Source organism: Tenrec ecaudatus, chromosome 1 (genome assembly GCF_050624435.1).
Source record: "Tenrec ecaudatus isolate mTenEca1 chromosome 1, mTenEca1.hap1, whole genome shotgun sequence".
NCBI classification, from domain to species: domain Eukaryota; kingdom Metazoa; phylum Chordata; class Mammalia; order Afrosoricida; family Tenrecidae; genus Tenrec; species Tenrec ecaudatus.
Window position 1 is genome coordinate 103,490,462 of NC_134530.1, and position 22,363 is coordinate 103,512,824.

Here is a 22,363-nt window from a genome sequence, read left to right on the forward strand (position 1 = left end):
AGCCTCTCCTTTCTCCTGGGGAGCGGCTGGTAGTTTCAAACTGCTGATCTCTTAGTTAGGAGCCCAACGCATAACCACTACCCCACCAGGCTGCCATGTAGGGACCATGTTTTGCTTGGCCAATAATCAGTTACTAGATACTTGGGTTGCTTCTACCTGTGCTGGTATGAAAAGCGGCACACACATATGCTTCAGCTTGATCCTGATGCCTTTGGTTGACTCTGTTTATAGGAGGAAGCTTCAAAAGTTTGTGGGCTTCATGTACTTTCATTTCACTTCCCCACACACTTGTTGACACCCCCTCATATGCTTCTTGAAATTCTTATGTCAATTCCCAGACTGACTTTGATGTGATTGATTGACTTGCAGCTGCTGCGTGAGCAGACATGGCTCATCACCACATCAGCCCTCCCATTGGCTGCCCTGTCCCCAGGCCCACGGCATCGCTGCTGATGGGAGGACGGAATGCATGCCCTGAAGTGAGTAGTTTTTGTTTCCTCTTATAAAATGTGTTATGGTCAAAATCTGTCACCAATAGTAGAACTCCAAAGTATACTTTCAGTGTGTATTTTAAGACTGTCAAGGCAGAAAGACTGATTTGCCTTCTGCTCTTTAGTCTCTAATTGCCTCAAGAAGTTTGAATATCTCATATTTCTTTGCTGCTGCTTTCTGATTTTGAAATTTTTCTCACAACTTATTAGTAAAAGAAAGACCAGGGTATGACAGATGAGTCTCAGGCTCATCCCAGCTGCAATTTTATTAACTGCGCTTGAACTGTACTTCATCATTGTCTGAAGAAAGAAAGTTGGCACAAGTTAGACTGGTGTTGGCTACTCATTGTGAGGAGGCCTTAAGCAACCCAGGCAGAAGGCAGAAAATGTGGGTGCTAATTCTCCCCTGCCTCTCTGGATGGCTCTGTGATAAAGTTGTGAAGCACATAAATTTAGAGTCCAAAAGGAGCAATTAATGTTATGAAATGAAAAAAGAAAGTAGCAAATGTAAACAGTGACAGAAGTATTTTAAAACATAGAGTTCTAAGGGAGTAGAAGAAGAAACAGTCATTTAATACGAGGATAAATCCCAGGCCATTTGTCGGCAGCAAAAGACTCTACTTAGCTGTACCATATAGGGTGGTCTACTTCATTTTCAGAGTGACAAAATAGAAAAATCTACAGCCTCCACCAGTGAACACCACTGAGTTCGATGTCTAGAATTCCCCTGCTGGCATGTTTTATCTTCCATTGAAAACCTTGTTTTGCCTTCAGCCCATTGCCTCTGCTGCTCTAAGTGTAGGGAATTTAGTGGACATTGTTTGCCCTGGAAATCCTCACACATAAACACCTGTTGGCCTTCACTTGTCCTTCTGAAACCATCATCGTGATTGCTGTCCTTTTCTAACAGGGCGGTGTCTCTAACCCCTCCGGAGCTCCGTCTCTCTCCCCAGCAAGGCTGCTACTCTCTTGGGAAACTTACATATCAAAGGAGAACTAGACTAAACCCCAGTCCAGCTGTTTGGACAAAGAAATCAAGTCTTCTGTGCTTTTGCTAAAGACAAAAGCTATACAAAGCCATGACCCAAGCTAGCAAGTACACTATAAGTCTATGTGTAAGACACGTGAAAATATTGTGCTGGGGTGCAGAATAAGCATTTCAGAAGTAAGCTCTTCTCTTGATCATAAAGCTCAACCCACTGGCCACATCTAAAACCTACAATAACTGCATTTACTCGCTTAGAATCTCCTGTCACCGTTCCAATGGTAGCTCTATAAAAGCAGGGGGCACCTTACTGGCTGTGTTGCTTGCTACTATAATTCTGGCACTTAAAACTATAATCAACAGATATTCAAGCAATATTGGCTGAACAAACAAATGAAAAAGACTATGGCTTATGAATGCTTAGTGTTTTCTTGCCTGGATTTCCACATACAAGGAATTTTGTCTTAAACTATATATGTCTTAAAATAGCTTGGGAAAGGGCTTTCTCATCTTTCCATATGAGCGTCCGGCCTATTTTCTGAACATAAGGATATCAATAAGCACAATAAGCTGAGTTGTCTTCAGTCTGCAGGATATGACACATTCCAGAGTTTAACACAAAGTATCTATCAGGAGAGTCCCCTTCGCTCTTGCTAACTGAAGCTCTGTGACTATGCTTATGGATACATAGATGGTTTAGTTTGGAGATAAAATCAAGTCACTGGAAGCTTCTAAAAAACATTCTTTGGAGGATCAAATGGAGACCCAAGGGATTAGCGGTACTGTTAAAGAGAGAGAAAAGAATAATTCATAAAAACAGACCAAAGATTGCGTGCTTAGTGGAAAAGTTTTCTGTGTGGTAGAGATCCTCTCAGGACGTTGTCTGAGCTACGGGGGAGGACTTGGAGAGAGCAGTGGGGGAAAGCATATCAGGAGAGCAAAGTCTCAGAAAAGACAGCTGTCTTGGTACGAGGTAAGCCTGAGTCGGCTCTATGAAGCCAATCAGGTCATCACCACATGAGTGAGCTAAGTGATGTAGGAAAAGGGAAGCGGAGGCCTAATTTTCACTTTTTTCTTCAATAATTACCTGAGTTTCTACTATCTACCCCTTTGGGGAGCTGGAGTTCTAAAGTGAGGCGTGGCTGTCACTGGAATTCAGGGACTACTGAGCTGATGGAAACTGATTGAATGGAGAACATTAATGTTTCTAGAGTTACCACCGGAAGCCAGATCTCTCAAGGAGAAGACAAGTCAATAAGAGTGTCTACTAAAGCAGTTAGAGCAGGTTGGGGGACAAAGAGTGTAGATCAGAGAAAACTTTCTACAGGAAGTGACACTTGAGCTAAGAGAGGATGCACAGAAGTTTCGGACTGAAGAGAGTTGACATGAGAGAACATGAGTCTAAGCAGAGAAGGTGGGCAGACTGGTTCACAGAAAAGATAAATAACAAAGACATTCAATCTTGAAACATTTCAGCCACCGAGAGGTTAATTTTTAGGATTGCATCATTTGAAACAAGTGCTTCTTTATGTCTAAGGTATGACCTTCATGCTATTTTGACCTTCACTTTCTAGATTATCAACTTTATGATTTATTCTTTTTTGCTTGTCTGTCATGGCCTTACTTCTTGAATATGAAGCATATATTATCTCTTAAGTGTTTCTTTTCAGGAAAGACCTGACAGATAAAACAGACAGAGGATAGTAAAAAAAGTCAGCCTGCTGGAGTTGGGGGATGCTTACCAGAAAACAATAAGATGTGGGAAAGAGTTCTGGTAGGTGGATGGGGTCAAATGTTGAAAAGTCTGGGAAACTAGGATGGGAAATTTGGAGGTAGCCTTTAGGGAATTGAAAGTTTGTATTATATATATAGAAAAAGAACGTTTGTGATCTCTTAGCTTAGCAGCATTTGGGCTCAGCAGGGGTATGATAAAAGTAACTCAGGAGAGAAAGAGGATTCATCAGAGTTTGTTAGGAAGGATTTATCACTTTAAAAATTCAAGCCAGTTCTATAATAAGGTAGACCCTAAGGGTCACCTCCCAGAGCCCTGGTATTGTTGTCCATTAGGCATTGGGTTGGTCACTACAAGGTCAGCAGTGAAAACTCACGAGACACTCCATGGACATATGAATCTCTTGGTTCCCAGGAAAACTGAAAATCTTGGAAAATCTATAAAGAGTCACTATAAACGAATCGGTCTACAGCAGTGGGTTTGGTTGGGGGTGGTACATTGGGCTCACAGGACATTGTCTTCTTCATATGCGGGCTGCAAACTACAAGTTCTAGATTGTTCCAAAGTATTTCATTAACTGAAGATTCGGTGTGTGTTATATATGTGGAGGGAGGGGGTGATGGAATGGTTACCCCCTTGGCTGCTAACAGTAAAATCAGAGGTTGAAACCTACCACTCTCTGCAAGAGAAAACGCTGGGCAATTTGCTCCCATAAACCTGGAAAACCCCATGCGCTAACAGTTCATTCTAGTTTATGGTATAGGGTCACTGAGTCAGAACCAACTGAAGAGAACCCACTAACATCACAATTCCACTGCATGGAAATCTCTGGGATGGAGCCAGTGGTGGTGTGTTTCAATATGCACCTCAAGTGCTGTATGGACAGTTAGGACAGAACCAGAGGGCTGGCACTAAAGCAAAGGACAGGGAGTGAGAGCAAGCAGCTGGGGCTGCAGTTTGCAGGAATCCAGTTGACGACAAGGAGAGAAATACAATGGTTACCATGGGGATGCAGAGTTAAGGGTAAAGCTAAGAACCATTTCAACTAAAAGGGCGGGGGGGGGGGGAGGAGGGGAGACTAGATTGCAGAAATGAAAGAGAGGAAAGAGTTTAGGAGAATTGTCATCACTGACTAGTGAGTGTCAGAGACCGTAGACCAGAGGACCCATTAGACCCTTGGAATACGGACATTGTTTGCAGTTGGAGGAGAGAACAAAGCTACAGGCTGTGCAATAAGGTGCAAGTGCAGAGGGAAATTTTAAAAAATGAATAGAAAAGATAGCTGCTGAGAAAAAAATGTTACTGGGCTGGTCTATAGGGCCGAGTGGAGCTGTCAATTAGAATAGAATAAACTTAGGGTGTAAGAGTAGGCTTTGATATGCTTTTCACCTTAAAGGTGCTCAAAAAATGCAAGCGAGATCAGGAGAGGCAGACAGATGGCCAGGGAGTGAAGCTTGTGCAGAGAGGTCTATCAGAAACAGAGGAAGAACCTGGAGTTCAAAGAAAAAAGTTTTGAATCCAGGGAGCAAAGGGAGCAGGGTGAGAAGGTTAGAGACTCTCAAAAGAAGACAGTGGTCTCACTTGCTGGCCATTCCGAACAGGAAAAGAAACAGAGGCTAGGTGAGGCATATAAGCATATATATTTAATCTATTCCACAGACTTCTTAAAAAGCCATGTAACAATGTCCAGTGAAGTTATAAATGTATCTGGATGGAGACTAAAATAGAGGTAAGGCAATAGGATGTTTGTTGGCTCCATAACCTTCCTTCCTCCTACCAGGAAAGATAAACATTATAATATTATGTTTTATATCCTGAAGGTCTGCTTTCACCATATTGATATACTGGTATATCAATCAATAATACAAAAAGTCTGCATATAATTTTATTTTTCAAATATATGTGACTTTGAAAGACAGATGTTTATTCTGAGTTTACTTTTAAACCTAATGTTTATAAGTACATGTAATTCTTCTGCCAGAGGAAAGCACCCACCAAACAATAGTGGCTTGCTGAACTCAAAAGATCACCCCTTGAAAACTCACATGCTAATGAGCTGTTTAATTTCAAAATCTTAAATTAATAACAACTGCAATAAAGCGAATTAAAATTCCTTTTTGTTCAGAATCCATTGTGTTGATCTTAAAGCTGGCAGTCTGTTCATCTTTTAAAATGATTGAAGCTGAGCTCTCCATCTAGTGGATTTTAAAGAGATTGCAGATTTTATATCAACCTACTATCCAGAAACCCTTAACAGGTTTTAAATCCTTAACAGGTTGTAAAGATTTCTACTTGAGAGCTAGGATACTTGTCACTGAAACAGTTGCAACTGAATGAAATATACTCACATGCACATCCGCTGGGCTATGGTTAGCAAGCAAGACTCAATTTTTGTTTTATACAATAGATAGGAAAAGATAGCAGGTATAAATACAAATATATATGTGTGCTCAGCTGCATAGAAAGCAGTATTATATCACCACTAATTGAAATGTGAATAGTAACTTCCATGAAATAAACAACATGAGTAAATGTGTTCAAGAACATTTTTTCTTTATTAAATCTATCATTCGTTAAAGGTGTTTTGTAACGTTTCCTTGCTGTGTCAGGCCTAGGCAAAGAAGCACCCTCGGTTAATTGTGTCAAACATATCTTGTGACTCCGTCTTTGATTTTTGTATTAGGGTTCACTATGTACTTTTATTTCATTGATAGCAAAAAATGACTGAGCAATTTCCCTCCAATACAATGCATCTGTAGCTGTTGGAGTGTGCTTTTGGAGAAAGCTAAAGTAGAAAATGATTCTTCTTTGAGTGACTCTGTTCACTTTGTTCTGCTCTGACGGTGACGTATTATTATAGTCAGCAGATGGTGGCTATAGGACAGGGTGTGGGACAGAGTTTTCAGCTTCGTCTGTTCTGCTAGGAATTAGAGGCCCCTCATTTTCTGCCTCAAAACTGACGCCTTTTAAAGCTGGTAAGGGGGAGCGTGCCTCCTGCTTGTCCACTGTCGTTTCACTTTCTGTATGCACACTGTTCACGTTATCTGGTTGAATATTTTTAACTTTACTCAAATCACACGCATTGTTGTTCATTTGAAGATCTAGTTCACTACCAGACAGGTGATTTTCATTCTCAGGAGTGCTCATGAAGCTCGAATCCTTTCCAGGAATACTTGCCTTGACAGGATCTGAATTGTCTAATAAATGTTTGTCCCGGTTGCCATGTCCCCGAGCTTTCTGCTTTTCTTTTGCGGTGTGCTGTGAGGTCACTTGTGTGGTCTGAGGGACCACTGGGGAATTTGTCTTGCTTTCATAAAGCACTTTGTCCTCTTCTTCCTCGACTACTTTGATCACCGCGGCTCTGTTGGTGCTGTCCTCTCTGGGCAGTGCAGTTCTACTGCCGGTTCCGTCGTCACTAGTCTGGGTCCAAGGCCAAGTGGCTTGGTTACGCAGAGGAGGACTGATGTCCGTGGGCATCTCTAGTCTATACCGGTACGGAGTAGGATCTGTCTCCCTGGCTTTAAGATGGCTCTCAGATTGCCTGTGGGGAATGAAAGAAGGATCCTGGGTCTCTGACTGAGGAAGGCCTTGTCCCTCACTATTTCTTTCTTCATCCCTCATGTGGCTTTCTGTGACATGATGTGAGGTGGAGCTTTCTGTCGCCAGTGTTTTCTCCTGGTTTCCAAGTTGGGCGTGACTCTGCATTTGCTCTCCCTGTTGTGGAGCTTGATTTTGATCTGAAGTGTACTCTTGGTGGGAGGCTTCAGTCTCTTGGACACTTGAACGATGTGAATGATTCTTTGGGGACAAAGCAAACTGGTTCATCTTGCCACCCTCAATAGTCTTTGATGTTTCCTGAGCCATGTGCTCAGGGAAGTCTGGAGGCCCTTTGTCGGTACCCCTCCCGAAAGAGCAGGATGGTAAAACATCGCCGCCCGTGCTTTCCCAAGGAGTGGGGACTTGACCAGGAGCCTCCAGTGCCCTGGGCCTTGCACCCTGCACCTGCTCGTTTGTGAAATGGGCACGTGAATGCCTGTGCTCAGCGATGATGGGTGGGGAGGGATCGCCATCTGAAATCTGACCATTGAGACGACACCTACCTTCGTCAGAGTCCTGAGGGACTACAGACACATTATTGGAACTGAGCAGAAATGCATCTGTTGTGTTTCTTTTGCAAGATGGTGTCTGCTTGGGCCCATGTTTGAGAGACAGCCTCTTTAGAGGGAGTCTGACATGCGTGTTCCTGTCTGGCTGTCGGGGGTGATCTGCAGAGGACTCGGGGTTTACTTTGATTTCTTTCTCAGAAGCTTTGCATAGATTCTTAGTAGGTAACAAGGTATGTTGGCACTTGCTGGAAAGTTCTGGGAAAGGCTTTTCTGGATGGACTCTCACATTTCTAAACGCATGCAAATGTAATTTTGTGCGTACATTTTGTCCTGTGATTTTCCCTTTGAACTTTGACCTCTTGATTGGCTTCCTTTTCAGAAGCTGTTGATTGGTAACCCTGTGTTCTCTCGTTGTTCTCACCCAAGGCTGGCCACATTTGTGGAGACCCAGGATGGTCGGTAGGTTACTCTGATATTTCTGCTGATTCCTGTAGGTTGCTACTCCCGGTGACATCACCGACTTATTTGTTTCTACGAACTCGGGGTCATGGAAGCTCACCTCCTTGGGGACACCTGTTTTCTTAGCTTTCATTGATAGCTCTGATCTTTCCATCGGGTCCTCGCTCATAAGGAATTTTTCTATTGCACTGTTAATTTGGATTTGCTGTTTCTCAAGCTTTGAGCTGTTTCTATGGTGTGGCATCTTTTCTTTCACAGAATCTTGAAATTGATCACAGGACACGTATCTACAGAGAAGAGAAGTGCTTGGCTGAAAATGCCCAGGCCTGCTCCGTTTGAACTGTCCACAAGGTCCATCATATTTTGATCTATGTTTTTGTACGATCTTTTGTACATAGTGTCCCTCGGGCTTGCAAGGCTTGGATGATGAGCTCACAATGAAACGCCTCTGCCTGTGAGGTTGTAAGCCATTGTCTCCTTGTTCTATTGGAAACTGCCATGATTCATTTGTGAAATGTTTTTCAAGACTTCCTCTTGCCAAGGCTGAAGCAGATGTTGCATGTCTTCTGCCGAATGTGTCACTGCTGATATCTGAGGAACAATAAATACAGGAATTTAGCACTTGACCAACAGATGTTTAGAAAGACACTTTTCTGATTGTGGAAATTGCTGAGTATTTTCTATTTTTTTAACCCAACTACAAAGGATATTTAGCAGCGTGGTATGTTTTCAATGAATTATCTACGGCCATATTTTTGTCAATTGCAATGCAGATCTAAAAGTTGTGAAATTAGAAATGAAAACATTACTCATAGCTGCACATTTGTAGATTAATTTTTGATTTGGTTATCTTTAAATATGTCCATTATCCAAATATCTTTCAAGCAGTGGTAGTAAATTTATTTTTGTGTTCATTCCTCATTTATTACTCAATGTTAGGAAAAACATGGATGCAATATTGGATAGTGTGCAGATTTCAAATGAAGAGTAAGCACAACACATGAAAGTATGTTTTTGCTTTTCTGATACTAATATCTCTATGAAGACAGTGATCATATCTGTTCTATTCTCGCCATTTTAATACACCATTCATTAAATATTTGGTAGATAAGTAGGCATTGCAGAATATGGCCTGTGTTATAGCAATCTCTGCCTGAGGCTTCTAAGTGGTACATTGTAATATAACATTAAAAGTACAGGTTAAATCATATAATTGATTAAAATAGCAATACTACTCACCATTTATTACACAAACACCAGCAGCCAGATACTGTATTAAATATGTAAACTTAATATTCTCTCATTTAATATTCATAAGAGATCTGATTCATTGGACAAGTATATCACTTTATCATTTTTAATTGAAAAATAAAGTTAGAGAGTTTGTATTTTCCCCCATCACATGACAGCTAAGGAACTCTGAGGATGCTCTTAGATAAGCTATAGGCCTGCTAGTTGCAAGGTTAGTAGATCAGGCCCACCAGCAGTGCCAAGGAAGAAAGATGAGGCTATCTGTTTCCTTAAAGATTTATAACTTTGGAAACACTCTACAGGTTCACTGTGAGTTTGAGTGGGCTTAAAGGCATGGTGTCTTCTTTTGCTTTTGTGTGCATGGCATCTGAATTACATGGCCAAGACTTAAATATGAAGTCCCATGCCCTTAGCCGCGACACAATTAATTCCATTTGGGGGGTTCATTTTCTCTTCTTTCATAAAATTGTTTATTTTATCTAGAGCAAAAATGAAATATTTCTATTCCCTAAGGAAAGAACGAGGTGAATTAAATCCCAACTGGTGCCTAAATCTACTATAAAATCTGTCATTACTTTTCTGAATGACTCCAGAGAAACCACTTACTCTCTGGGTCTCAGGAGGTAAAGTAGACGAAAACGTCAGATGGGTATCTAAATTATTCGGGGGGAAATGTCACCTTCATCAGATGCTCTAAAGAGATCTGTGACTCAAAGATAAATATTAAGAACTACTAAATAAATCATCTCTAAAGTCCCCTCTACCCTTGAAATCCTATTATTCAGTGTTTCCAGGTTAGAAGACTTCATCAGAGTGTATGGTTTCCTTATTGACTTCTATTCTGAAGCAGATGTGGTCTCAACTGTTTTCTCCTCAAACACTTGTCCTTTCCAGCACTAACATTTAGTAGAATTTCAATTGTTGCTTTGAAAAAAAAAAATCCTGTATCTGATAAAACAAACCAGGTATCTCTGTGTGAACTAAGGGGCTGGGTTTTAAATGTTTCAAGAGACTACCTTGACTATATTCCCTTCAGTACACTAGGCTCCCAATGAAACATCTGCCTAAGGCTTGATCCGATTTAAAGGTTAAATGTTTATCCTTTTATAAAGTAAAGCCAATGTGATCAGACTCCCGTGGCAGATGTTTCCTTACGCGGCTATAGCTCGCGTGAGTCAAATCATCAGTCCCCAGGAACTGGTAAGAACTGGAGTCTGGGGACTGCAGTGGCATAAATTCACATCCTGCCTGATGCTTCACGTGAAAATAACATATGGGCTCATTCTCATCCAATTGTCCCCAAATTCATCCTTCGGGCTCGATCTCTCTGGTAAGAATTTCTTGGTGCAGCATCGCTGCCATTCATATTCCGAGGGAAAGCTCTGCTTGTTGGAAACCAATTCAAATAAATGACAGGAACCTCTTTACAGAGCAGCCATCAAAGTGTTCACTGCCGAGCCCGCAAGCAGCGCCTTATTATTCAGAAAGAAAAAGGAAGACGTTTAATTCATTGCCTTCACCTAAATATTGACATCGCCCATGTACAGTGGGTAGATGTCATGGCCAGATTCACTTGGCTACCAACATGGGACAATGAATTAAGTCTTGACTTTCCCTGGACTGGGAAGTTATCATCCCTGACAGCTCAGCAAGCAAAGTGTGTTTCCTGACATCATTCCTGAAATGAATCACTAGTATTGGAAGGCCCATTCTTCTAACGTGTCATGCGCTGGGAAGGTTGCTTACTGCAGAATTGGCATTCGAGCACAAAGGCTGTTGCGAGGGAAGCCGGTACTCACCCTCCCATAAATCGATACAGCACGGTTGTTAGTGTAAAAGGTTTCTTTCTTTTTCTTTTTCATTTTTTATAGCATTGGTAGCTGTGGGATTATATAATTCACTTCCCAGGAGGTATGAAATGTATTCTCAGCTCATGGTGATGTGGACACACCATCAACTATTCATCCAAGGTCACACACACACACACACACACACACACACGTCTAGTCTCTGTGGAAGAAGAGGAAACTGGTGCTCCACTGATTTCGGAGGTCTTTCCAGGTGGAGACTTTACAACATGAAACTTCTATCTGAGGGATGACATAGAGCAGGGTGTTGGAAACCATGACGGACTTACCTCTTGTTCGTGCACGGTGTGACAGGTCTTGTGGCTGGATTTCCCCAGGCTTTGGACAGAATCTTGTAAGCAAGTCTGCATCATTAAAAGCTGCCATCTCTCCAAGTGGCCCTGTCCATCCTGGCTGCAGCCATCTGCCATCAAGGGAAAAGAAAGTAGTGTCTGCCCCCCAGTCCTTCCGTTTCAGGTTTCTAAATGATCCATCAAGGGCTGTGGACTCAGGGGCCAATGTTGTCTGATGGCTGTTTCCCTGTAAACTTGGCATTTCCTTTCTGGCCCCCACAATGGACATGACCTTGCGCTCGTTCTCCTGAGGTAAGTGGCAGTTGCAGTACCCCTTAGTGCAGGGATTTCTTGCTTCGCGAACACACAGGGATTCACCGAAGGTTCTGCAACAAAGGTTTTCTGATGTGTGCTCCTTGGCTTTGCCTTTTCGGAATTTCCAGTTAAATACAACTAAACCTAGGCAGGTAAGACCGACAGCTCCTGTGGCAAATAGAAAGACCATTAAAAGAGAACATCCTAGGAGAAACGTAAAGCACCAACAGGGTGTGAGAACCGCACATGCAAAGGTTAAAGTCCGTAAGGGCACCAGAAGGGGCGGCAAGCTCTTCACCATGTGGAAACATATAAGAGCAGATAGAGGCTATTTCATTGACATTCTCCTCTTTTCCAATTTTGATTGTTTTTTTGCATACCTTAGAAATTATAAAAAACACCATTATCTGGTATCCCATTGGTAGGGGAAAAAGGGAGTATTTGTATTTAGGATAACGGACAGTAATTCTTGCATTCATTATTTTCTATCGGGGAGCAGTTCAATTCCCAATTTTCTATTCACTGGCCAAATAATCAATAAAATAAGACTATATTTAGTGAAGATCCTGAAATTCTCATGTGCCTCAATCTCTTCCACAAATAGAACAGCTGATACTACCTGCCATTGGCATAATTAAATCATCTTAAACGCCCCCATGACCTTATGTACTTGTTTGCCTTCTATGTGGCATGGAATGCAAACTCTATGGAGATCAGGCATCGGGATCATCGGGTTGTGACCTCCCTTTCTAGCGCCATTTGTCATGGCTTTGGCGGTGTTGAGCACCACCCATTGGTTCTGACTCACAGTGATGACCCCTATGTACATAGTACATTATGATGTCATTTTTATTCACATGCAAGCATTGTATTTGAGACTCTTCCCACTCCTAAGTGTTTATATACACTCTTAGTGATGCTTATATTCCATCCTCCTATCCCTGTGTAAAATCCAAACCCAAAGGAGGGAATGATACTTATTGCTTACATTCTGAACACCCAGTTTGCAGAAGGCCGTGGATGACAATGAAAACCCAAAGCCCACTGGTGGAGTCCTCCTCTCGAGCTCAGTCTCTGGTGACTGGATTCTCCTCTGACTACGACTGTGGGAAAGGCGATGTGATAGGACAGAGTACATTGTAGGGTGGATCATCACAGCTCTAGTATGTCAAAATGTGACACTTGGTAATTGATTTACCTCTTGATTCAGTGCATTATTGCTCCCATCTTTCGTTTTTTCTGTTTTGTTTTTGATTGATGTTTTCCTCTGTTTCATTATGCTGTTGATTGGGGACTTTTGTATTTTTCTTGAACTTGTCTGTTTTTCTGTTTGTGAGATCTGGATTAGGTAACCTATAGTGACAGCTGGATTAATAGATTCACAAGGCTATGATAGAGTAGGCTAGCAACAATAACTACAAAGCAGAACAATGTCCTGGCATAGTTGTAGTGATGGTCGTACTACTCTTATGAATGGGATTGGACTAATGAAACGTATGATATGTGAATGGTATGTCAATAAAGTTGTTAAAAATAAACAATTTTTAAAAACATCAATAACCTTAAATGCTCTTGACACTTTTGCTGCTTTTTCTATCCTATAAAGATCACTTTCTTCTATGAACTCTTGTGTTAAAATGATTGAATGCCTAGTACTGCATGTCATGCTCTATGTGTGTATGTAAGGAGCCGTGGTGACCTAGTGGCTACGCCTCTGCCTGATCACTTCAGTCATCAGTTAGAGACCACCGGCTTTACTGAAGGAGAAAGATGTTCCCATCAGAGTCACATTTTCAGAAATGACGGGCGCACTTCCACCCTGTCCTATAGGGTCATTACAAGTCAGAATCAACTCAATGGTAGTGGGTTTGGGTTTTTTTGAATTGATGGGTATATAGTTTGTCCTCTGAATAAGTGTATAAAAGGTAGTATTTCTCAAAGTAAGGTGTTAAGTATAATATGTTCTTATTTCAAATTTTTATATCTCAGCATCTGAAAACCCTAGATATCCAACCCAAAGTGATATGAGTCATATCCCTACCACAATCATGCTCTTTTTCTTTTCACAGCATTTATCATAGCATTATTACAGCCTTGCTTTCATTGTGGTTAACTGGTTGTCTTCCCCACCATTAGAATTACACCTGGTGAGGAAAGGGACCCCTTAGGCTTGTTCAGCATCACGGTGTGTTGTGCTCTTAGGCACAGAGAGATGTTCATGAAATGCTTACTGGACATTCTAAAGGAAGAAAAGTAAGTTCTGACAATTAAGATTGTTGGGTGGTCTAATCTTACAGGAAAGCTTGTTCACTGTTGCTTGTGAAAGATTTGTGTTCTAAGCCCAGCTCCGCCCGGCACCTGCCCTGTGTCGTTGAGCGAGTCAGGTCCACAGATTCAGTGTCTCTGCTGGACACGAGGGCAGTGAGGCCTATGATCCTCCATTCGAGGTTCCTCTCCATGGATTCATTATGCTGTGTCCTTTCCCTTGGGGCAAATTCAGTGAAAACTTAGTATTTTGAAAAAAAAAAGAGGCATACTTGTTCCATATTTCCCATCAAATATGAAGATTAAGCAAAAAAAAAACCCCAGCAGTTTTTGATTAACAATTCCAATCTTTGTATTGCTTACCAGATCCTGAGATAGTATAAACCATTTCAATACATTGAACAACAATACGTTCTTGGAAAGTGCTACAGTATTTTGAAATAATTTAATCTTTATCGAAGCCACAATGATTTTAAAGAGTGATAGCAGATCATATTCTCATGTTTGAGTTCTTCCAAACACGAACTGTATAAAAATAATATAATTTTAAACACACTCACTATCTTTTTTGCCCCTGGAGTGAGAAAATTAGGATTCAAAGCCTCATTATGATATTTTTCTTACATAACTTTTCTGACTTCTGTGAGTCTTGTTTTACTTCTTCTGTAAAATATGCACAATTAATAGTCTTCAGAGGTTAATGAGATAGCACATGTGATGCACTTGACACAATGCTTCAATGTAGTAGGGATCAATAAGAAACTGCTTTAGTTTATGATAATGATTGTTTGATTTTATTGAATCCTGGAAGATTCAACTTTTAGCGAAAACAAACAAACAAACAAAAGCTAGGAGATTTCTTTATTTGGCAGATGTAGTTTCTAAACCAAAGAATAAAGTGGGGCTAAAAAAAAAGACCCTTGCTTTTTATAGGCACATCATCAGCCATTGGAATGAGAGCAAGCATGATCTGATTAAAAGATAAATTCTCTTCTCTAATTGTGTCGAAACAGCAAGGAACCACTAACTCTTCTGCTGCTGATGCTGGAAATGTATCTGAATCCAATTACCAGTCAGGTATGGTTACCTTCCTTTCATGCAGAGCGCAAAAGCAGCAGATGAAGCTTGTCAATAGGCTGAATGTGCTATTAAGAAGATGGTTAACATTTCATTGCCATGAGCATAATTGCTATTTAAAAAAATGTTCTAGCAATCCTTCTGTATTGGAAAAACAGAGGAAAAGGGAAAATTAGTGATAGGCTTTCGTCTATGTATTGGAAACATGTTATAGTTTCATAAAAACACTCTTTTATCCACCAGGCCACAGGACCTGACATGAAAAGACACTAACATTTGGTGCCAAATAGCCACTTATTAGTTATAAATTCATGGAATATGATTGTTAGTATCCCTTTGAGTAGGAGTGATTTATCTCTAGTGGGAAAAGAAAATGATTACCATATTGTAATACCTCCAACACGATGTCCTACAGAGCACTAGTTCAATAAGGCCCTGTAGGAATAAGAAAGGGTTCGTGCTCAAATATGTTGAAGAAATGTTCTACATTATGTCTTCCTCTGGGAGATTAATAATGCCTATTATAAATGAAAGTCTACAAGAATGGCTAAAGTAAGTAATCCTTGTTCACTTTGTTTAGTCCAACATTTCCCAAACCTACTTGAACTGGCAACCTATGGCTTACATGGACATGTGTATGTGTTTATGATGGAATATCTATTAATTATCCTTTAGAATGTGTACTTCAAGAAGCATTTGAAAGAGGAAAATAGTGTATTTCCCTATCGCTTTTATATTGGTCACATAAAAGCCAATGTCACATGGTTTGGAAAACAATGTATCCTGGTGACTTGGTTCACGTTCCGAGGAGTTCAATGACTGTATGCTGCCCCTTTATCTGGAAAAAAAGTTAGTCAGCAACCCCTTGCCATTAAGAACTTCTGTTCAGTAGACCGCCATGCCTGATAAAGTGGAGGCATCTCCTTGAGCACCACCCTCACCCTCAGATCATTCTAGAGCCCCGCAGCAGGCCAGTATCAGCCGCTTTGGGAAACACTGCTCTAGACCCAGTGCAGGTCTCCATGTATTCTGATTTTATGCATAATTGTCAGAAAGTAACATCTGATTTTCAATGACCACCCTAGAAACATGCTGTGGAATAATATTATAGCACAGATTCAAAATATCTCAAATTAGTCCTGGAACCAGTTTTGGAACCCTGGCTTCTCAGCTTTGATGCGCTCCTACGTCCGCCACTCGTCACTACCCTAGAGAGTTCCTACGATACGGGTGGTGGTCCCGGCGACTGGACACCAGTGAGCCCGTTCTCTCTTAGACGGTAGCCCGGCCCCACAGGGCTTCCCAGGCTGTAATCTTTATGGAAGTGAGCCATCACATTTTTCGCCTGTTGATCAGCTGTGGGGGATTGAAAGCACCAACCCCTCACTCGATGCACGCTTACACAATGTGGCACCAGGGCTTCTTATACAAGGACTAGAGCTCAGGAATTCTGGTCAGAGCCCTTCCCTGCATTAGAAAGTACTAGCCTTTCCAAATCAGCTGCCATCCTCCCACATCCACTGATAACTTCTCCTACAAACCCTGGAAAATGTCCCCTGTTGCCTAAGCGAGGCATTGTATGGAGGGATCAGTACAAGCCAGGGGGAGAGGAGGAGGGCACACGTCTTACCGGCATACCTGCAAAGCCCAGGACAGTCAGCAAGGTCACGTCCCGCCCTGGATGAACGGGGCTTCTGTCCTTGAAGACTAGCGTGAGGTTGGGAGCTTTGGAATCGCAGTTGGCCTCAGACAGCCCCAGCACACTCTTTGCAGGCAGCACTGCGGTAGGGGGCAGCTGACAAGTCAGGTCCTTGGCATTCCTGAGCGTGCGAGCTGAGGAGTTCATGAAGCCTCTTAAAAACCGGGCGAGGGGCTGCAGGTCACAAGTGCAGTTCCACTGGTTCTTATCTAAACTCAGGTGGATTAGCTGCTTCAAGGGCGTGAACACATCCGGGATGTGGGCCAGCCTGTTTCGGGAAAGGTCCACTTCCTGTAGTTGGGGCAGGGGCCAGAAGGCATTTTTCCCAATGTAGGAAATAAAATTGTTAGACAAATCCAGGTATCTGAGACTGGTGAGGTGTGTGTCCCCGAAAGAACTGTCTGTCAGATTACTAATCTGATTCCCATCTAATTGGAGCCGGGTCAGGGCCCTGGTGTGTTGAAACCAGGACCCTCGCAAGGTGCTCAGAGCATTATTGCTAAGCCCCAGAACCTGGAGGCCGTGGAGTTTGCTGAAGGTGTGATCGGGGAGTGAAGGGCTGGCGATGTGGTTGTATTCCAGTAACAGTGTCTGCAGCTTGGTGAGGCCATGCAGGGCGTCCTCCCGCATGCCCTTGATGCCATTCCTGCTCAAGGAAAGCAGGGCAAGGTTAGCCAGGAGGGACAGATTCGCGCTGTCTATAGAGGAGAGGTAGCCATCCGTGATGATTAAAACCCTCGTGGTCACGGGAGCTGCTGTGGAGAACAAAAGCACAGACTAAGGAGCAGAACACACAGGAGTGTGGGGGTGGGGGACAGTGGAGCGCAGAGATCATCAATACCCTCTGAGAAATCATCTCGCTTGGACCACGGCAATCAACAAAATGAAAATGATGCTCTTATTTCTGAATTTAAGAGGAAGCCAGTTATTTATCATCATGATGGATTTTGATATTCTCTTTGTACTGTGACATGTTTGTTTGAGAAACAAAAACCCATCTGTTCTTCTAAATGTCAAAGTTAGTTCATTGTTTGGGATGATCATCATTTTATTAATGGTACTGTGAAGATGGATTTTCAAGCTTCCTTTTTTAGAACTGTAGACTGACCTCTTCTAGGCTTGCTGCCCCGGGACGACTCGCCCAAGAGCCAAGCATGAGCCTGAGCAAACCATTTTTCCACTCGCCGTGTATATGAAAGCTAAGAGTCAATCATCTTTTCTCCCAAATGTAAAGGTGTAGGCTGAGGTGTGGGGAGTGTGAAGGAAGAGTGGTTTGTGCTTTTCAGCTCCAGGCTGAGCGTTGGTCAGAATCTCTATTCTCTCCTGACAATCCAACACTATGTCAGTGGGTTCTCATTATAGCCGGGGCCATCCTGGCCTCCTGCCGCATATCTGTTCCCTCCAATGAAGTCCATCATGTGATGACAGGTGGTACTCCGGGCTTCCAACTGCTAAATCCCTCTACTATAATCACCTCAGAGCTATCGCTGCTCTGTCATTAGAAATCAAAGCATTTTTAACTCAATAAAGACGGATTATAATCAGGAATTATTGCCACTCATCTTTATCATGCTAAAATTGTTTTGACTGCCAGTGGCAGTGTCTTACGGATGGCAGAGTCCATTGCCCTTGGGAAGTCTACAGGTGACATTAGATCACCTGTGAGCGGGAAGTAGATCGCAAATCCCTTATGAAATTTAGACTGCATCTCGGAAACAAAGAGGGTTCTGTGTGTGTGTGTGTGTGTGTGTGTGTGTGTGTGTGTGTGCTTTAACTAAAAGGCAAAGGATTTTCAGAGTACCCTATTTTGGAAGCAGTAAAGAGCTCCAGAGGAGTAGTCAGTTAAACATTGAGCGGCTGGCTGATAGGTTGGCAATTCAAACCCATCATCCCCATTCTATTCCCTGGGAGAAAGGTGAAGCAGTTTGATTCTGTCGATATGTACCGCCTTTTACTCAGTTCCATATGGTCACTGTGAATTGGAATAGATGGATGGCAGTGGGTTTGGGTTTTCTTTCAGAAGGATTGACCTCTCTCATCCAATCAGCACTAAACCAAAACAAAAGTCACTTCCAAAGAGCCAGTTCCAAGTCCTAGCAACCCTGTGGAGCACTTCTGAAGCCATGAATTTTACAGATGCAGATCCATTTTTCTTCCACGGAGTGACTGTTTGAATCACTGACCTTTTGATTAGCAGTTGGAGCCGAATGGAGCAACCTGGTTTCCTTCCACGTGGCGCAAACGTGAAATGGGCAATTTTAAGATATTTCTTAATTGGCTATTAGAATTTTATTACTCCTGGTGAGCATTACACTTTGGTCATCTTTTCATAGCCTTTGCTATGGAATAAGTGAATTTTGTTTTGGGGCGAAGGGTATCGTGCTTGGTAAACTAGATGGTTTCAAAAGGAGAGGGAGGAGCCTCAATGGGATGGATTGATACAGTAGTTGCAACAATGAACTCAAAGAGTGGAATGCTTGTGAGGACCAGGAAGGATGGGGCAGCGTTTCCTCCTATTGCATAGAAAGGAGTTGGGAGTTGGAAACACAGCAAGAGCAGTCGTCTAGCACACTCTCTTAAGGACCGCTCCCCTCTGGGGAAGCAGGTATTGTTTCTGTGGATTGCTTCTTGGCTATCACCTGACTGAAGCTCCACGCACAAGCCCTCCGTTTGCTTCTCTGTGCTGATGAAATCTAACTTTACAAGTTTAGTAGCCTGTAAATGAGAAGCAAATTAAAGAGATTCAGGAATATAGACAAGCAATATTAGTCTCCTACAGACATCAGCTAATCAGAATGAATGTTGTGAAGCTCAGAAATCCATGTTTGAGAGTCAGAGACTGGTCTGCTAGAGTGCTCAATCTTACTAGAAAAGGGTAGCTATCAACTAGTCTTGTGACATTCTCTCCCTTGTCTTAGAGGCTATGATGTCTCCTTCCTAATTCTCATAGCGCCAATAAACTTCAGAAATGAAATGAACAATTCCTTAACTCATACTTTTTTCTGAAAAGTTCTGTTGGCAGAGTTTATAGTTTGTTTATTGCTTCTTGGATATCAGGATGTAAATCACATTCTCAAATTTGTTAATAAGGTGTCTTATTAAATTATTGACTTAAGCAAGCAATATGTAATGAACACAGGCAGAGTATCTTGTTCGCATCTGTACAGCTCATTTACCACCAGTAAAAAAAGGCTAGACTTTCAAAATTAGATGCACTTTGATAATAATTTGTTTCACTGGTACATCATTTAATCTTACTAACGCTGAGCAATTGCAGTTCAGGTTTCTGATCCATTCATAGTCTTCCAGCTTGCGGCGGAGTTCAAGTTTGCGCAGAATATAAGCAAAATATAATTGAGGCCATCATTTCCCCCCCTCTTTGAGAGTGTTTAGCTGCATGAAATGGTTGTGTGCGTGTGCAGTAGTATAGCTTTTGAAGCACCACAGTCCTTTCACATGCTTTAGCATAGCTTTGACAAGATCTAGGAGCAGGAAAACAAAGTGCTATTAATAGTCTTCCCTTGCTGTGAAAAGCTTTGCTTTTTTAAAGTTTGCTTCCTTCAGGCTGAGTCCAGAGAACAGCCATTTCAATACAAAGCATGACAACAAATTCGCCAGATAAACCGAACGCTGTATTTAGAATGACTTGGTCTATTACCTACGATGTAGGTTAGCTGATGGCAGAAGGTTATCTCTGCAGCGCACACCGCGCAGGTTGCAGGGCAGGCCGCCGCCAATGGAAACATGATCGCCAGGAGTACGAGCTGCCCACCTGAAAGGAGAATGGAAGGCCGTGTGTATCATCATGCCGGCATTTGTTTGCGTGACGTCAGCGCACTCAGCTCAGGATGCATGTTGGTGATTTCTGCTGTGAAAATGCCTGCGGTTGTGTTTATGTTTGCTGTACGCCATCAAGTTGGTACTAACTGCTGGTTGCCTCCAAGGACCTTGCAGAACTTCCCCTACAGGCTGTTCTAGGCTGGAATCTCTGTGGAAGCCGATCAGTGGGTCTTTCTCCCCACAGAGGCAATGACGGCTTCAGTTAGCAGTCTAGAACTTGAACTATTGTGTCACCAGGATGCCTCGATAAACTGCTAAGCCTTTAATTCACAGAGTTGAATGGACTGACCATAAATGCAAATTAGTATGACTTTTGACTTGTCAAACAAGTAAGTACACGGGGGGGGGGGGGGGGGGTATGAATGGTTGACTCCAAACGTACTGACACCAATTCACGCATGTGACTCAGCACCCTGTTAGACCGAGCAGCACTCCCCCTGTGAGGTCACAGATAACTCTTTAAGGAGGAGAAAGCCCAGTCTTTCTCCCAAGGAGAAGCTAGTGGTTTTGCACTTCACACATTGGTTGATGCATAATTAGTCACATAAAAGGTGTCTTGGTAGCACTGTGGGTTAGGCGTTGGGGTGTTCAATCACTGGGTCAGCAGTTCAAACCCACCAGTGGCTCTGTGTGAGAGCGACGAAGCTGCTGCTCCCAGAAAGGTTTGCAGTCTCTGCAACTCTATGCAGTGGCTCTGCGAATTGGAACTAACTCGAAGGCAGTTAATTTGCGTCTTTCAATGTAAGTAAATTTTGGGTGTGTGTGTTTTTTAATTCACCTACCAGGTGGCTGTTCAAGCCCACCTAGCAGTGCCCTGTCCTCAAAGGTCAGGATATCTACAGCCATGCAAACCCTATGGAGCAGTTCTGCTCTGTAAAACTCGGATTGGTCCTGGATCAAACTGGAGTCAATGGGAATTAACCATGAGAAATCACCGTACTTTGTAAATTACACTGCAGTTTCTAGCTCTTTCAGATGCACCCTCTCTCACTTCATTCTCCTCATTCTGCAAGCCAACTGGAGGTCAAGGAAACGAATGCTTGGAGTAGGTAACAAGCCATCAAAGTTCCTTTTCCTATCGGACTTTCTGCTGTGGGGGATCTACTGTTGAAAATCCTCCTAGTATTGTACCTTCTTTCTTAAAGGTTACTTTTGCTGATCTGAGACGTTTTTTCCTTTCACACTCTAAAGATGTTGCTTCACATTCTTCTATTTCCATTGTTCCTTATGAGGAATTAGAAGTTATCCAAGTTTTTATATTTTGAAATCTTTCTTGTTTTTCTCACTGCTCTCATCTACAGGCTTCCTATTTATTTTTGAGTTTCAGTAGTTTGACTATGATTTTTAGTCTCCTGAAGCAGAAAGATGGAGTTGGCATTTATTGAAGTGGAGAAAACTATAAATGTAAGCTATTGCATCTATGAGTTTGGAATTCAAAAGAAAATACTAGAGTTGGAAACATGCAGGTTGTTTTTTAAAGCCAGAAATATGAATTAAATGCCCCCCCCAAACAAATCTTGATAGAGAAGAAATCCACATACCAAGTTCTTGGGCAATCAAAAACTGTTAAGAGAAGTAGAAAAGGTGGAACTTAAATAGGACACTGAGAAAGATGACAGATTGCAATGAGAGAGTAGCGACCTCGAACTAATTGAAGAGACTGTTTCAAAGACAAAGGGGTTGTCTATTGTTTTAGCTGTCAAACAGATTCCCACTCATTGGTCATATATCAACTGCATGTGACAGAGTAAATGGCCCCATACGGGATTTCTAGGCTGTAAGCTTTAGAAGAGGAAGCCTTACCACCAGTTAAATGTTCAGCTGCTAAAGCAAAAGGTCTATGGTCTTAACATATCCCCTACTCGTGAGTGAAACATCTGGTAAACTATTTATGTAAAGATTATAGGGCAGTTCTAGTTTGTCCTAAATGTCTCTATGGGTCAGAAGCTACTTGACAGCAAGAGGTATCTTGGGGTTTTGAAATATGAATAGGAGCAAGTCAG

General features: G+C 42.2%; 2 protein-coding genes across 2 annotated transcripts in view; one reads left to right on the top strand and one right to left on the bottom strand.

The window, feature by feature from the left end:
• The window catches only part of TNNI3K (TNNI3 interacting kinase), a 305,113-nt gene that overhangs the window by 274,735 nt on the left and 8,015 nt on the right, over positions 1–22,363 (top strand). Inside the window, 1 exon segment of the mRNA XM_075537291.1 lies at positions 370–479. Coding sequence (XP_075393406.1) covers positions 370–479 — 110 coding nt within the window.
• On the bottom strand, positions 6,083–20,266 carry LRRC53 (leucine rich repeat containing 53). The gene is made up of 4 exons (XM_075540083.1): positions 20,179–20,266; positions 16,460–17,275; positions 11,162–11,647; positions 6,083–8,364 (listed from the first exon to the last, which is right to left on the bottom strand). Exons 1-4 carry the CDS (start codon positions 20,264–20,266, stop codon positions 6,083–6,085), a joined length of 3,672 nt encoding a protein of 1,223 aa, XP_075396198.1.